Here is an 18,075-nt window from a genome sequence, read left to right as displayed (position 1 = left end):
GAGTAGATGAAACCTTACTCAATTTTCACAACTGTCCTGAGAGATTTCACCTCATCTCATTCAATATTGTACACAATAACAGCAAGAATTGCGATAATCAGCTATGAAAGACTTGATTCTTCTCAGCAGCTCAGTGATTCAAGGCAATCCCAATAGACTTTGGACAGAAAATGCCGTCTGCATCCAGAAAAAGAACTATGGAAATTGAATGAAAATCAACAAATGTTATGTTCACTTCTTTTTTCCAGTTGTTTTTTTTCTCTCCCATGGATTTTCCCTTTTGTTCGGATTTTTCTCTCCTGACGTTATTCATAAACCAATTTTTATTAAAAATAAAAGAAAAAAAAAAAGAAAAATGAGATACAAATGACTCTCATCCTCAGATTTTAGAGATAGAGACAATAATAGATCATTGCAAAGCCGGTTAAGTAGCAACTAGGTGGTACACTGAATTGAATTGAAATTGGAAAAAAAAAATTAAATAATAAAGTATAGGATCAGAGTCCAAGATAATCTATTCAGCAACAAGATAAGAGGACTAAGCTGGAATGCTAAGAGGAATGCATTGTTTGGTCTAGGGTAGATAAAGGAATTTGTGTATATAGAGAAAGGCAAAGAAATACTAGAGAGGATTGGAGTTGGGGGAAGATCCAGAACTATGAAATCATCTGTGTGTACTTCTTACACCAATTCAATAAACTCAAGTCTAACTTTTGCCGGAGGTGACTAAGAATTTAAGTGACTTATTAGTGGTCTCAAAGTTAGTATGAACCAGGGAATAGTTGAACTCAGTTCTTGACTCCAAAGGCCCTCGGCCCTCCCTCCAGACACACCCTAACTTTCAAAGTAGATAAGCCTCAAAGAAAGGAAATCTCTACATTTCTCTATCAGAGCTTGGCTCCCAAAGAGCAATCAGTAGTAGCCAAACATGAAGAGCATTCAGGCTTCTCTGATTAGGGTCTGGAAGTACCCAAAAATGTTGTGAGTGCACTGAATCGTAGAGAAAGGATACTAACTAGAAGAACATGTTTACCAATAAAAAAGATAGTAGATCAGTAGGTAAGAGGGAAGCATGCGACATGTCACAAAGGTCCCAGGAACATACCTCCTACTAGGGAGTTCAATGAGACTGCCAAAGAGAGTATCTTTGGATTCTTAATTTTTCTGAATCCCTTGCAGTTCTGATGTTCACTGGTTCTTCCAATAAAACTGGCTTTTGAAAATTTAAAGTGGCTATCCCAGAGAAATCTTGAACTCACGTCCCAAACAAGAAAATGGTCTTCCCCCCACCTTTTTTCCCAAACTTCCCTATCAATTTCAAGAACATCAATATTCTTTTTTTTTTTTTTTAGATTAAACACATGCAATTCTTCTAAATATATTTCCATGCCTTATTTATCAGATATCTGATATCAACAGTATCAGATCAAAAGGGAGAAAAAACAAGCAAACAAACAACAAAAAATGGTGAAAATACTATTTTTGACCCCCATTCAGACTCCATAGCTCTTTCTCTGGATGCAAATAACACTTTCCATCAAATTTATTGCAATTACCTTGAAGCACCTCATTGCTGAAAGATTCAAATCTGTCACAATTGATCATCCTAAGGCAATCCCTCCCCAAATTACCTAGCATACATTCTGCAGTCATAGGAGTGCAAATAATCTCTTCCATTAGAATCTAAGTCTCTAGAGGGCATGGATTGTTAGACTTTCATTCCAGTTTTAGGACAGAGTCTCAAGAAATGATCGGTGTGTTCCTTAACTTCCTCTATTAGTAGAACATCCATGAAGACCATTTCCTGCCCTCTGGGATGTGCACAATTGTTCTCAGGATTCTGGGTAGAGTCTCAAGACAAGTGTACAGTGCCTAAATATGCCCCCAAATTTAAGAATACGAGGTTGAAGACTTAATAAAGATAATGGAGAAGGTGAGCTGGAAATGAGAAGAACAGTACAAATATCTGAGCCTATTAATCTCAAGATACTCTAAGAGTACAGTCAGGAGACTAGTACCTATAAATGAGGAAGTGAACATAGGTCCCCTCCCATTCTCTAGAGACATGCTCAGCTCTTAAGTGCTTTTTTCCAGGGAAGGGGAGTGAGAACAGCACATGTAAGCATAGTATTATCTAATCCAGCAAGCTTTAATAAGCCCCTACTCTGTGTTAGGTGCTAGGGAAATAGACTAAAATTTGGGTCCCATGTTAAGGATCTCACAATCTATATTCTACATGATAGGCAAGGAGACTTTTTTTTTCCCCCTGAGGCTGGGGTTAAGTGACTTGCCCAGGGTCACACAGCTAGAAGTGTTAAGTGTCTGAGACCAGATTTGAACTTGGGTCCTCCTGAATTCAAGGCTGGTGCTCTACCCAAGGAGACTCGTTAAGAAGAGACATACAAATGGACTAGGTGGCTAAGGAGCCATGTTCTTGTGCCCTTGTGTCCTCTTAAGGTATGTTAAAGCATATCAGTCCTTCACATCCTCTCTCTTCCATCCCTTAACAGCTTCAACTACTTTGTGGGTGCAAATGTGATGTCTTTTTGTGAATTTGTTTCAATCGTGTCCAATGTTTTATGACTACAATTTGGGTTTTTTTTGGCAAAAAATGCTGGAGTGGTTTGCCATTTCCTTCTACAATTTATTTTACAGATGAAGAAATTGAGGCAAATAAGGCTTAAGGGACTAGCCTTAGTCTTAAGGGTCACACAGCTAATAAATGTCATTGTTCAGATTTAAACTCGGAAGAGTCTTCCTGACTCAATTGAGTGAATCCCCTTAGCTTCCTAATCATTCTATTTTACATCTTTTCTTCGCTAATAACATTGCATGAGATGCGTTTTCTCCCCCGATTCACTTAATTCATATAAATATTTATTACACACATTATGTTCAAGATCCATAACTTAAAGTTTTTCAGTGACCTGGGTGCTCCCCACCCAAAATGAAAATGACTGGGAATAGAGGATTATCAGTCATAGAATCAAATGGGTTAAGCAGAATGATCAAAAGACCCAACTGGCTAGGAGTGGGAAGTTTTCAAAAAAAGAAATATACCAAACCATCTAAAAATGCTTCAAATAACAATTACTTATCAAAAAGGAAAAAAAGAGCGAGAGAAAGACAGATACAGAAAAACAGAGAAGTTCAACTTAATAGAAGATCGAGATTCTCATCTTCTACCACACAAATGCCCACCCAGACCATGCTCTACATAGATTACTTATAGCTGACAAAGATTGTCAAAGACTGAATGACTCTTTATTGTTGAGACTATGGGAAAGAGAGCATAAAATTCACAGTGGCAAAGCAAGGCTGTGAAAGGTTTAAACATCTTAATAAGCAATGTAGAATTATACAATAAAATTTATAACCTTCTTCATCCTCTTTGACCCTGTGATCCCCATTGTGAGATTTATCTTCCCTTTCTCAGGAACTTATAGATGAATGAGGAAAAAAAATTATATAAAAATATGCATAACATCACCATTTTTAACAACTTAAAACTATGTTTCTACTATTTACAGTCTCTGAATCAACAGTGATATATCAAATGTTAAAGACAATACAAAAGAATTCAAAGAAATACTGGAAAACAAATTAACACTGGATCACAAGATTTCATCAAAGGGCATCTTGGTCCTAGTAAACAGGAATCTCTCCCACAATATTCCAACAAGTGGGAATTTTTGAACTTTTACTTGCCTATCTACAAGAAAAAGCAACCCATGAAAAAGTAACCCATTTCCTCTAGACAGAACTTATTTCTCTTGTTTCTTTGCAGCTTCTAGCTACTGTTTCTGGTCCTAGCCCGTGGGGTCAAAAAGACCAAGTCTGAGATAATGCCATCTATATCCTGAAGGAGAACTGAATGTGGATAGAAACACAGTATTTTCACCTTTTTTTTCTTGCTTGCTTTTTCCTTTCTTGTATTTTTCCCTTTTATTCTGATTTTTCTTTCATAACATGACTAATATGGAAATATGTTTAAAATAATTGTATAAATATAATCTATATCAGATTGCTTGCTCTTAGGAGCAAGGGAAGAAAAAAAAATTGGGAATTCAATCTTTAAAAAATGAATGTTGCAGGAGGACCCAAGTTCAAATCTGGTCTCAGACACTTAACACTGCCTAGCTGTGTGACCCTGGGCAAGTCACTTAACCCCAGTCTCAGGGTGGGGGGGGATGAATGTTGAAAACTATCTTTATACATAACTGAAAAAATAAAATATTATTGAGAAAAAAAAATAATCTAACCCTTCTCCCATATTTCAAATAATAGAAGAAAATTATCCTATCCTTCCAAAGTCATATCTGTTCCAGGATAATGGTCTTTCTTCTGACCCTCATATGACATGAACTCAAAGCTCTTTACCAACCTAATAGCTTTCTGGATCTAGCTTATCAAATTCCTTTCTAAAAATGTAGCACCCAAATCAGAGCACAATATTATCATACTCACTGGCATTTACTAGATTGGAGAAAAGTATGAACAGATTTCTGATTATGGAAAATCACCTGGACATATGTATGGCTCAAGCAAAGGGGGGGAAGTAAGTCAATTAGAAGCTCACTGGAATAATCCTAGGGGTGATAGAAAAGAGTCTGAACTAGGGTGAGGGTCATGTGAGTGGTAAAAAGGGGAATGTGGAATAGGTTGTTTATCCTTCATTCTTGAAGAGAACCCCAACATCAGGGGGGGTGATGCTATGACTTCAAGTGATGTGGACTGAAGTGAGGGAAGGCTGTGCAAAGTCACCAGATTTACTTTCTCCTTCAGAGTCATCTAGGACCAGTTGGCAAGACATAAATCAGAAATCTTTACTGACTGTGACTGTATTTGACAAAGGAAAAATTCGGCTCATATTTCCTGATTCTGTCAGCACTTTTGCTATATCTACTCTTCAATTGAAAATTAAATTATTTCAAAAAGTCATGAGGCTACTTGATGTTTATCATGAGAATAACCTGCCAGAGGGTGACTGACCAGCAGCAGGCCATCTAGGATTTTAACCACTTCCTTTAAGTAATCTAGGGAATTTGGAACCAGAGTTGGCCAGTTCACAAAATATTTCTAATACTATATATTTTTTCAAATTGGTGATTTCCTTGTCCTGTGCTGGGGCTCTATCATTACTTATGATTTACACTTATAAGAAGCAAAGGGACCAATTTGTTAGATCTGGGCCTGAAAACGAATGTGCAAGTTGAATAGGTGCTTCACAAATGGCTGCTAATTGACTGATGGAGAATCCCAACTTTGTCACTTCTCACCCCTAAGATTTTCAGCAAGCTGCTTCATCTCTTATAATCACCTAAACTCTCTAGCCTTGCTTCCTCTTCTGTAAAATGAAAGATTAGGACAAGGTGACCTTAAAGTCCCTTCTTGCTATATATCTATGAACCTATGCCCCTAGAAGATATTCCCAATAATAATAATATCCCAAGGTCAGCTGGGATAAAGGATGGTAAAGGATAATGCTGTTACAACAGTTCTGGTACTCATTTAATTTTCTCTTCTGCCCAAGGAAGAATGATGAGCAACTACAGAGGCAAATTTAAAAGTGATCCAAACAACAATTTCTAAGCAATTAGAGTTATCCCAAGTGAAATAAGCTATCTCTGAAGGTGCAGAACTCCTTACTTGAAGCCTTCAAGCTAAAGTTGGATCACTACTTATTAGACCTCACAAGTGCATATAGAGCAGAAAGGGACCTCGAAGGTGATTTAGCCCAACCCTCTCATTTTTCAGATAAGGAAACTTAGGCAAATGACTTGCTCAATTCTGTAACATGTATCTGAGACTAGACTTTAATTCGGGTCTTCCGGATTTTCAAGTATAGCATAATATCCTCTACCACCTGGTCACCTGGCTGCTGTTCATTTGTTTTTTAGGTATGGCTGAAATACCATGCATACCTTTTTTTCAGGTATTTCAATGGAATGGTCACTAAGATCCCTGCTAAGGCCGAAATTCATTGAAATGCTAAGTTTTTAGTAAAGGCTTCATGGAAGGAAATGGATAAAATCAAACCAGGTATGAAAAGGTCTGGGTAGATCTTACATATACATACATAATGATGAGATCAGTTCCAAAACACAAAAGTAGAAAAGCTCTAAGAATATTTTGGAAAGCAAAAAAGTATGAATGATCATTCTATCACATAATTGCTAATCTGTCAAAATATTATTTTGTTTAGCCAACAAAAAGCTCTTCACAAATTTGATGCAGAAGAAAATACATTACAACCTTTCTTACCAGTACTAGTTTCAACCAGAAGAATAAGGAAGACTTTCTATTTTTCTGCCCTTACTCCTCATTTTTTCTTTAATTTAAGAAGTGGGTAAAAGGAATGGAAATACTTTCACTACATCTTCTCCCCATCCTAATTCCAAAACAAAACAGAAATAAAGCAAGTAGGAGAAAAAAAAAAAAAAAAAAAAGTCTTTCTGGAGTGACCTTCACATCCAGAGATAGAATAGAAAAATAAAAGCCTATCAAAAGAAGAAATTAGAATGTATTTTCACTAGCCTTGGGATATGTTTAATCAAATAACTTTCAGGAGGGAGAAATCACAGAAAAGTTCTTTTGTATAATTAAATTCTGAAACAATAACATTTAAATTTGTTGCTTTTTTAAAAAGTATATTTGTTTCTTCATCTGTAAAATCGGGACTTCAGAAAAGGAAAACCACTCCAGTATCTGCCAAGAAAACCCTATAAAAGTGGAGTCAGGAAGAATGGAGCATGACTAAACAACTCAACAACAAAAAAGGTATTTTTAATTCAGCAAATGTTTATTAAATACCTGCTCTGATAACAGAATTGTTAGGCACTTTAAAAACAAATATGTCTCACTATTTCACCATCTATGTGACTTTAGGCAAGCCACTAAATTTTATACATTTTACTTTCTCATCTATATAATAGACAAACTGAATTAAATAATCTCTAAAAGCCTTCCAACCCTAAATCTATTAGCTAAAACTAGAATCCTACAGTTTCTGGCTTCCATGAGTTTACATTCTACCAGAGGGACTATGACACGTGGGAAGGAGCAATAAACAAAGTGTAGTAGGCAAATTTAATGAGGGAGAAAGACCACTTTGGGCTGGAGATGGAAGGGAGTCTAGATGAGAGAAGGTTTCACAGGAGTGAAGTCTCTGAGCTGAGACTTCAAAACAAAAGGTAATGGACTCTGGAGGCAGGAAGAGGAAGGGAAGGGAGGAAAAGAATCATAATTTATTTTTAATCAACACGTGTGATACTCCATGGTAAGTGTTTTTACAAAGATTATCTCATTTAATACTTATTATAACTTGGTGAGGCAGGTTTTCTTATTGTCCCCATTTTATAGTTGCAAAAACTAAGGCAAACAGGTTAAGTGACTTGCTCAAGGGCTCACAGCTAATACATCACTGAAGCCGTATTTGAATTCAGGTCTTTCAGTTCTCTAGCCGCTGTACCACCTTGTGCAGAAAGAAGTTGGCAATCCAGTGCCAGGGGAAGAGAAGATATAGTATATGAAGTTAGTATAGATATGATTCAATCAGGTGTTAGATATAAATATTAAGGTGGTACACGGCAACATCAATATTATATGATGATCAATTCTGATGAACATGACTCTTTCCAACAATGATATGATTGATGCTCTGGTGATCTTGTGATGAAGAGAGCCATCTACACTCAGAGAGAGGGCTGTGGGAACCGAATGTGGATAACAACATAACATTTTCACTCTTTTTGTTGTTTGCTTGCATTTTGTTTTCTTACTCATTTACTTTCTTTTTTTGATCTGATTTTTTTTCGTGCAGCAAGAGAATTGTACATATTGGATTTAACATATATTGTAACATGTTTAACATATGTCATATTGCTTGCTATCTAGGGGAGGAGGTAAGAGGAAGGAGGAGAAAATCTGAAACACAAGGCCATGCAAGGATCTATGTTGTCAAATTATCCATGCATATGTTTTGAAAATAAAAAGCTTTATTAAAAATAAATATTAAGGTGAAGAATGCATATTTCCTATTCAAGACAATAAAATGTCATTGAACCTGAAGAGTAAAAGGCCAAGACTTTTTTTTTTTTAATTAGAAAAAAGAGAAATTTCAGGTAAATTTCACAACTTCAGAGGACCAAAATGACATCATTATGTTACAGTAGAATTAGAGTGTGTCAGGCTGTGGTTGATCAGACTTAGAGCTCAGTTCCTTCTCTGATGAGGGCACATCATGCTGAGTGGTCCTGTGCCAATGTCTCCTATGTCACACAATCAATTCAAAATTCATAGGAAAGATCTGAGAGTGTCCTTGTATCGCTTTTTTCTGGCTACCTTGTGAGTTTTTGCTCTGTGTGGATTCTCCATAAAATAAACTTTTTGGAAACTGTACATTTGGCAATCAAACATTCGAACAGTGTGACTAGTCCAACAGAGTTGTGCTCTCTGCAATAGTTTGAATGCTTGGCAATTTAGTTTGAGAAAGGACCTCAGTATCCAGTACCTTATCCTGCCACATGATCCTCAAAATCTTCCTAAGACAATTCAAACAGAAGTGATTCCGTTTCCTAGCACGGCATGGATAGACTGTCCAGGTTTCACAGGGATACAAGGTCAGCACAACAGCTTTGTAGACCTTCAGTCTGGAAGTTAATCTCTTCTCTCCCGTGCTTTCCTTTGGAGCCTCCTAAACACCCAGATAGGTATGTCAACCTCATTTTCAATGCAAGACCCAACATCAATGAATGCTGAAACCACTGACCATTTACATCAGGTTAAAGTCAAACCGTTGGTAGCTGAAGTTCCAAAGGAAGAATGCCATTAGGCTCCTTTTCATGCAGCAAAGCACCTGGTTCTGATTCTATTCCAGCTAAGACTTACAAGGGAAAGTGGGGGAAGGAAGTGCTCATACAAAAGCTGACTGAAATTTTCTGGGTTATATTGCAAAAGGAGGTTATCCCTCTGGAGTTCAAGGATATCTCCACTGTGATCTCTACAAAGGTAAAGGAAATAGATTGTCCTGTGACAATCACAGTGTGGTCTCTCTCAATCATTTTTGACAAGATTCTGGCCTGAAGCCTCCTTAATAGGTTCACCCTTCACCTGGAAGATGTTCATCTACCTGAGAGCCAGTATGGCTTATGAAAGGGTGAAACTGATATAATGCTTGCTGCCCTACAACTCTAGGAGAAATGCCAGAAAAACAGAGATTTGTTCACATTTGCAGAGTTGACCAAAGCCTTTGATACTGTCAACCATGAGGAATCATGGAAAATTATGTCAAAAACTTTCACAATTACAGCTAAGGGAAAAAAAATCTAATAGGGGATAATAGAAGAATAAAACAATTAGAATTTATAAATTAAAAGATTTTACATGAATAAACTCAATGAAAGGAGATTTTAATGCAGAACCAAAGAGCAGGGAAAGTACTAACATAATTGAAAAGTTTCACATCTAAAACAGTGGTTTTGAAATTTTTGGCCTCAGGATCCCTTTGTTCTCTTAAAATTTGTTGAGGCTCCCCCAAAGAGCTTTTGTTTATTTTGGTATTGTCTGTCATTATTTATAATATTAGTAATATAGATAGGAGCAGCTAGGTAACACAATGGTTAGAGCACCAGCCCTGAAGTCAGGAAGACCTGATTTCAAATCAGGTCTCAAGACACTTAACACTTCCTAGCTGTGTGACTCTGGACAAGTCACTTAACTCCAATTGCCTCAGCAAAAAAAAGAAAAGAAAAAAGAAATACAACTAATAATTTTTTAAAATATTTAAATTAATAAACTCATTATAAACTAATATAAGCATTTTTTATTTTAGAAAATTATTATATTATTCCAAAACAAAAAAATTAATGAGAACAGAGGTGCAGTTTTACATATCCCACAAATATCTAGCTTAAGGGAAGACAAATGGATTCTCATTTACTTTTGCATTTTACCTATTATGATGTTGTTTAAAACTGACCTCACAGAGATTGTTGCTGTTCAATTGTTTCAGTAGTGCCCAATTATTCATGAGCTCTTCTGGGGTTTTCTTGGGAAAGAGAGGAGTATTTTAATAGGCAAAGAATCTTAGCATTATTTATTATGAAAATAGTTTTGACTTGACTTTGTGGATCCTATGAAAAGGTCTTGAGAGCTCTCATGGGTCCCTGGGCCATATCTTAAAAACTATTGATCTAAAATACAAGGGAATTGATTCAAATGCATAACATCAAGTGCCAATCTTCAACAGATAAATAGTAAAAAGAAATGCAAAGGATGAATTACAATTATAAATACAATTATAAAAGAAAGAAGTTCCAAGTTATAAAAACAAAGAACATGTAAATTAAAATAAAGAGGAAAACAGACATTGTAGAGAAGAGATGGGAAGATAAGCAGTTTGTTGATGCAGTAGATCTGAATTTCAACTTTCTATTTTGCAAGAAAAGTAGCTAAACCATTCATATCTTTTGACCCAATAATCACACAGCAGGCCATATCAAAGACAGAAATAAAGATCTAATATATACACCAAAATATTCAAAGCAACACTTTCTGATAGGCAAAAGCTAGAATGAGTATCCACTGACTAAAGAAGCACTAAAAACAAAAAACTTCTTTAAAAACATTTCTACTGTGCACTAATGAGGAATGTAAAGGATTTAGAAAAATATAAGGCAAATCCAGTAAACTAATAGAGTTAAGGAACAATAAGCAGGTTGACAACAATGAAATATATCACCAAAAAGAAGTTAACTCAGAGTAATGGAAAAACCAAAAACTTGAAAAAGAAAGAATTACACTTTCTCCCTCATGATAGAGAAGTAGATGGATTACAGAATATTTCACATAGATATGTATACACATGTTATAACAATTATATTGTAATAATACATTATTATATAAAAAAAAATCATCCAATGTAGAATCTTTCAACATTCTATATCAGATGATTTTTATTCAACTGTTTTACTTCCTCCTAATGAAAGATGGGAAGGGAGTTAGAAAGGTAAGAATAACTATGACATAAAGACAAATCCTAGAGGAGGTTTGAAATAAAACATCAAAAGGAATATCACACATACCCTCCAGACACACCCTAGCCCAAGAGAAAATGTAACCTGTAAGGAAGTTTAGGGAGTCTCTGGGGAATAACCTGTTGCTACAGTAGGAACATTTTTTTTTTTTTTTTAATTTAAACACTGGCACAAGGGAATATGTCAAAGATACTGTCCTTGGGAACATTCAAAGAATTTCGCTTATTTGTTGATGGGAAGATACAGGTAATCAGGTTCATTTTTTCCCACTTATTTCTCAATAAAACATTCGATGTGGTCAGTCAAAAATGATCATCACAAATACAATAGGGCAAATATTCAGTTTTTAGAATATTTCCTAGGAATTCCCTCAAGAATGCTCCCAGCTGTTACTAAGACACCACACATAAATTGTTAACATTGCACAGCTCTGTACATGGAAATGAACATAGTAACCTGATAACATCAAAATGAAGGGTGTACACAAATCATTCCTGTGTTGATGTTTTTAGATTAGTGGGAATGCCAAAGACCAGGCTTCCCCTCTTGTCATAAGTCAGTGGCAGTAGAATACCACCAAGAGCAGAGGTCAGCTCCCCCCTGCCTCCCAGCTTCAGTATCACACAGTTTACTGGCAAACAGCCAGTACCTGCCTGACATCAGAGAAAAAAGGAACTACTTACTAGATTAATACTGCCTTGACCTTGAATTTAAACCATGATTTCCAAATTTGGACTAAGGATAAAATCACAGAGGACTAGACCACTAACCTTCCAGGATCCCATGAATGAAAGCCAGAAAACATTTGCTGATAAACCATTAAAGAAAATTTCAGAAAAATGGCCCCACATAAGTACCACTATTAGCATTCCAGGTACATCCAAAAGGCAGCCAGCCATAATAATTCAAGGTTATCTGTACATGAAAAAATCATTTGGAGAATAATACCTCAGCATTCAATATACTACAATCAAACCTCACATTTCCCTAAAAAAGTAAAAATAACTACCCTGAACATTTTGGTAATGTAGATTATGGTTAAGATTTTGAAAATAAATTGAAGAGAGAGAATATCAACAGACTGAGAGTCATGGTTTCTTCCTGGTAACTATAACTGCATTTTCATGGAAGGTGGTAATTTTCCTACCTCAGAAACATATTTGAAATAAAACTGAATTATTATCAAGGTGGGAAATACAGCTACAAATTACCCAGAGTGCAGTGCAGGAAGATTCTTATAAATAAATGCACTCATGTTTAAATATGAGAGTTTATATTTCATTAGATTCAAACCTTAAATGCTTAAAAGAAACAATTTCCTCTCCTTTTTAGCACAGAGGCACCTTACTTTCCATAAATCATATACAATATGAAAACTAAGTTTCCAAACCCAAAGGATTTAAGTATTCACTTTAAAAAGGACTCCCAGTTGATTTCTCTGTGTTTATATACAATGATTTTTTAAAAAATCAATTTTCCCCTCAAACTTTTCAGAAGCACCTACTGAATATATACTCAGCTAAAAAGTGTTAAGGGCACAGTACAGGGTATCAGGTCTGGAGTCAGAGGACTCGCCTTTTTTTTAGTTCAACTCTGGCCTTTGAACATGTAATGACAGGGTAATCCTGGGCAAATCACTTATACCTATTTGCCTCAATTCCTCATCTGTAAAATAAACTGGAGAATGAAATGACAAACATTCCAGTATCTTTGCCATGAAAACCCCAAATTGGAGTCAAAAAGAGTTGAACGCCATATGAGCAACAACAAAATTATTGTCCAAACCTGTGAAACCTTAGCCCCCCAAACTTTGTGGGTTTCCTTAGGGAAGTGTGGTAGAGTGAAGAGTCAGATATTTGGATTCAGAAAGCTTGTGTGCAAATTTCTGCTCTGCTACTTATTACCTTTATCTCCATAAGCTTCAATTTCCCCATCTGCAAAATGAGTAATTAGATGACCCCTAAGATTTTTTTCACCTCAACAACCTATCAAAAGCAAATCTACAGGAAGGCTTGAAGCACTTGGCAGGAAGAGCCAAATAAACTGTCCAAATAAACCTATCATTGAAAACCACAGAAATTCTCAAGCTTGCTTCAAACTTGCTGCAATCTACAGAACCCAGACACACATAACTGAGGTTTGCAAGCTATTTGAGCCATCAAAAATCTGAGTTCATTAGTCCAATTGATCAAACTTTTGTTTATAAACGTGGAACTATGTAAAGAACATTTGACATGCTTCAGATGAAAGAGAAAAGGAATGGGATGGAATTGAAGATTGAGTCAGGAGTAGACAATCAGGAAAAAGAGAAGAATAAAAGGGCATTAGCCCGCTAGGGTAGTTTCCCTGAGATTGAAGGACCTTTTTGGCAACAGATGGCTTTCTTGGGCAACTTTTGGCCTAGTTGTTTAGGAGTGTCCAAATCTTTGTGGGCCACAGAATGGAATAGTGGGCAGGGGGTTTTCTTAGCAAAGATAGTGGAAGGGTTTGCCATTTCTTTTTTCCAGTGGATTGAGATGATGGTTAAGTGAGTTCTCAGGCTCACAGAACTAGTAAGTGTCATTGGCCAGATTTCAGCTCAGGACTTCCAGACTTCTGACCTATCTACTGAACCACCTAAATATTTCCAAGGCCAGGATAAAGTACCTTGCTTGGGGTCACAAAGCTGGCGAAAGTGTCAGAGGCCAAATTAGATCTCAGTAGCCTCTTTTAATCTTCCAATTTCACCAACAAATAAGACAGTAGATCTTCAGTGATGCTGATTTCTTTTTCTGATCAGCATTAAATTCACCTTTGCATAAACAAAAATTCAAAGTCGAGCTCGTTACCAAAAGAAAGCCCCGCCACAAATTCCAAAGAAAATTTAAGCAGGAGACGGGGAAAGTCTTCATTATGTACATTCTAAGGCCCAGGGGCAAAGTCAAACCCCAAAGTTTGTGCTGCTAAAGCAGAATAGACCCCAGAAATAAGGAAGCCTTCAGCTTCTAAATGATGTGTAAATGGGGCAGATAAATCTTTCTTATCTACGACCAGTAGTCTCTTTGGCAAAATCCGGGAGTCTTTACATTCTTTCCACAGCCTCTATCACCAGCAAGATTCACCCCTACCCAATTTCTATTTGAACTCCACAGGCTTCCTTTGGCACGCTACCTTCACCAGTTCTTCAGGAGACTTACGGAGAGATGGAGAAAGTGAGTGTGTGGCCAGGCAGACCATGCCACTCAAATTTCGTTTCTCACCGGGTAAGATTCTAGATCTGGAGCAGGAAGGCATCTCAGAAACCATGGAAATTACAAATAGAGAAACTCCGTCCCAGCAATGTCACAAAGTAGTAAGGATTGGGGAGAATCTGAACCGGCAGCCGCCCAGTGGAGTGTTCTTTGCTTTACCCTCTGGGCTCCTTCCCACCACTTTCAGCACCCTTCCCGAGGAACCCACAACTTCTGTGGCCAGGCCGGGTTCCCAAACCTCCCTTCGGGGGCTGACCTCCCTGGGAGGCCGCCCCCCGCCAGTCCCCAGGGACCCCGGAGCGCAAGTTGCCTGCCCGCCCCGTAGTCCCCGGCAGGTGCGCGGAGCCGGGGCCCGACGCTCGCGCTCGCCTGGACGCGCCTCCCCGCGCCGCGCTCGCTGTCCCCCGGCTGCAGCAGCAGGTGCCTGGGGAAGGAGGCGGCACTTCCCTCCTCGCACCCCTTCCCTCCGGCAGAGCCTCCCGGTCCCTTACCATGTTGGCAGGGGCCACCTCCTGCGGGGCTGCCGGACAGAACGGACGAGAAGCGGGACGCGCCGACGGCCGCCGCCCCTCCAGGAGCAGCAAGCTGCCGAGGTGACAGGTGAAGCCGTCTCAGACCATAGTTGTTTCCCACAATGCCCTTAAACTGAAAGTTAGCAAACTCCTCCCCGCGCTACCTCTTCCCTTCCTCCGCCTCCTCCTTTTTCTCCTCCTCCTCCTCCCACTCTAACATCCCCACCTCCACGCCCCGGCCCCTGCAGGTTCCCCCTGCTCAGGTTCCCGGGCTGTCCGAAGCTGGAAGTGGGGGAAGGCGGGGGGTGCACCGGCCGGCCCGGCCCTCGGGGCTGCAGGTTGGGGCGGAATCTAACAGGTGGGCGGAGTAAGGAGAGAGCTCTGGGCCTCCCGGGTACCAAGGCCGAGAGGACGAAGGGGGATCTCCTGCATCAGGGAAGCAATCAACCAGCATTTACTATGTTGTCGGGCCCGGCGCCGTGCACTGGAGTTTCAAACAGAAAGACCAAAAGACGGGGGAGACGGGGAAAGACCTCTAGAAGTAGGTCAGTGGGAGGACTGGGAAGCCTAGAGGAGGAAATGCGCTGGGACCGCTTGCGGGGGTGTGGGTGGGAGGTGTAATCCCGTGAAAAGGCGAGGGAATGGGATGGAGTGTGTATTAGAGAACGCCAATAAGGTCTTTGTGTCTGGATCTAAGAGCGTGTTGGGGGAAGGGAGGGGGAAGAAGGTTTTAGGAGACTGGGAAGGTCGGAAGAAGCCTGGATGCGCAGGGCCTCAAAGGTCAAACAGAATTTTCAATTTAAATAGGGAACACAGAAATTTACTGAAATAAGGGTAACTTGGTCAGTCATCACTTTGTGAAATTCACTTAGACAGCTGAACGTGGGATAGACTGGAGAGGGGAATGATTCGCACCAAGGTGGGTGTGGAAGTGACTTTAGGAGGGTCCTAGAGAACTCTCCTTGAATATTTCAGGGATAACAGCGAAACACCACCTTGCTATCCTCAGCTCTCACGTGACCGGCTCACCTTCTAGGATTTCTGTTATGCTACTTGTTAGATGAGGCCATCACAAATACACTGCAGCCTACTCACAACGGGAATATTACATGGAATGACTGTTTACATTTGTAAATCATTTTGCTGCACGGCTCATTTTTAAAATAGATTATCAGCCCAGATTAAATGCGGCGGTTTCCCCAAGCACTCCTGCCTGCCTTCAGTTCCCCAATGAGTACCCTGAAGCCAGCCTGAGTTTGAAAATCCCAAGAAAGTTGCCATAGAGTATGGGCCACCAAGCAAAGAAAGTGAAAAGGAAGGATGATGTCCCAGGGTGTGGAGAAGTGGCGAAGAAGAGTTATGAAAGAAAGGAGTGCAAAAGACCACAGAACTAAAGTCATAGGACAAATAAGCAATCCAAGGTGCAGACACTAAATGACCTGCCTAAAGTCACAAGGAAGTAATAAGATTGGAACCCAGGATCTGTGACTTCAAATTTGGCACACTACCACATAGAGCTGAGAATAAAGTGGATTTGGGCTAGCATTGATATACTACTTTAAGGTTTGCAGAGCAATTTACAAAAGTGCAAGGTGACCTAGTAAAATTTAAAACTTCACAAAGACTTGGGACACTTATCATCTCATTTTATCTCCACAACTACACTGGAGTTGGGTGCTGCTATGTTTATTATCCCTACTTGGCTACTAAGGAAACCAAGTCAGAGAAAAGTTGTGTCTTGCTCAGGGCCGTACAAGTATAAAATCTCAGTGTCTCATAGTCTAAATATTGATATTCTTAGGGATTCTTAACTTTTTTTGTGTTAACCCCTTTCACAGTCTGGGGAAACCTATAAATCATGTTTTTAAATAACTTAAGGAAATGCTAAATTTCAATTAAAAGATTAGTGAAAATAAATATGTAATTTTTCCTAAATTTATAAACACTTTGGGGGTCAATGGACCCTAGGTAAAGAACCCCTGAATCTAGTCCAATCCACTCACTTTGCAGAACTTGAAATTAAGGTCCATGAAGGTACCTCCCTTGTATTTTCAGTTTATCTATTGTGTAAGCTTGGGCAGGTGACTTACTTAAGGATAATAATACCATTTCTGCCTCCCACACAGTTGCTATAAAGCTCTTCAGAGCTAATAAAGTAATAAACAGGAAGGCTCTTCTAAAAACACTTTGCTACATAAATATACAAATGTTTCATTACTTTTACTATTTAAAAATATGATTAATTAACACTTGCAAGGATCTTTCACAAATTAAAACAGGTCATGAAAGTGGTTTCAGAAACTTTTCTGAAATCCTCCTCACTTGCTTAAGGGTAATAGGGAAAATGCATATTCTGTGTTTCCAACAGGTAAAAAGAAACACACACAGAGGAAAAATACAGATAATCCCAGGCCTCAGGGCCATTTAGTTGGCAGCCTTGACACAGAGCTAAAGAGAATAAAACTGTCACATATTGCAGAGAGAAGCTTATAAAAGGAAAAGATTTATCTCTGAATAATCAAAAAATGTGGGGGCGTTTGACGGGTCTGGCTGCATGAATTGATCAACAGATCTCAATTTGTATATTTAAAGATAGTCAAGACTTAACTAAGACTGGAGGCTTAAAGTGATCCATTATGCCCACATTTATTTTGTTTCCCTAGGTTACTTTTAATAGCTCAGAACATGCTAAACTTTTTTTGTGAGGATCCTTTGGTGAAGGCTATATACACCCCTTTTCATAATAAAATTTGCAAATGTAAAAAATAAAATACATAGGATTCCAAAGGAAACCAATTATTTTGAAATATAGTTTCTAAGTTATTGTTTTTAAAAGTTCACAGAAGACTCGATCTGTAATCAAGAGGATATAGGCATAATCTAATTTTGGTAACTAAGTTCTCAAAGGAACACCCCCTCCAATAATACTGATTTTTTAGGTTAAGGAATAATTACTGTTGTTGCTAAATTTCCATATAGTTTAATCCAATTGCTGGTCAGAAGTTGTAACAAATATATTTCAGTACTTCAAGATTAAATTTATCTGAATGGAATCTCCTTCCACCAACAAAGATCATAGTTGCTTAATATTCCAGGGAAGATGAGGAAAGGAACAGCATTTATTAATCACCTACTATGTGCTAAGCACTTTAAAAATGTTATCTTATGATTGATGGCAATTCCAGTGATCTTGCAATGTAGAAAGCCATCTAGACTCTAGAGAACTATGGGAACTGAATGTGGATCACAATATAACATTCCCACTCTTTTTGCTGTTGTTCACTTGCATTTTTTCTT

General features: G+C 38.3%; 1 protein-coding gene across 1 annotated transcript in view; it reads right to left on the bottom strand.

Moving 5' to 3' along the window:
- AP1S3 (adaptor related protein complex 1 subunit sigma 3) overlaps positions 1–14,915 on the bottom strand; it is a 79,117-nt gene extending 64,202 nt beyond the window's left edge. Inside the window, exon 1 of the mRNA XM_074298601.1 lies at positions 14,758–14,915. Within this exon, the coding sequence (XP_074154702.1) occupies positions 14,758–14,760 (3 nt within the window). The 5' untranslated portion in view covers positions 14,761–14,915. The remainder of the gene's footprint in view (positions 1–14,757) is intronic.
- Between the last annotated feature and the right edge of the window lie 3,160 nt (positions 14,916–18,075).

This window comes from Sminthopsis crassicaudata, chromosome 3, assembly GCF_048593235.1.
Source record: "Sminthopsis crassicaudata isolate SCR6 chromosome 3, ASM4859323v1, whole genome shotgun sequence".
Lineage (NCBI taxonomy): Eukaryota > Metazoa > Chordata > Mammalia > Dasyuromorphia > Dasyuridae > Sminthopsis > Sminthopsis crassicaudata.
Note: the sequence above shows the minus strand (reverse complement) of the source record. Positions and strands in the feature narration are given on the sequence as shown.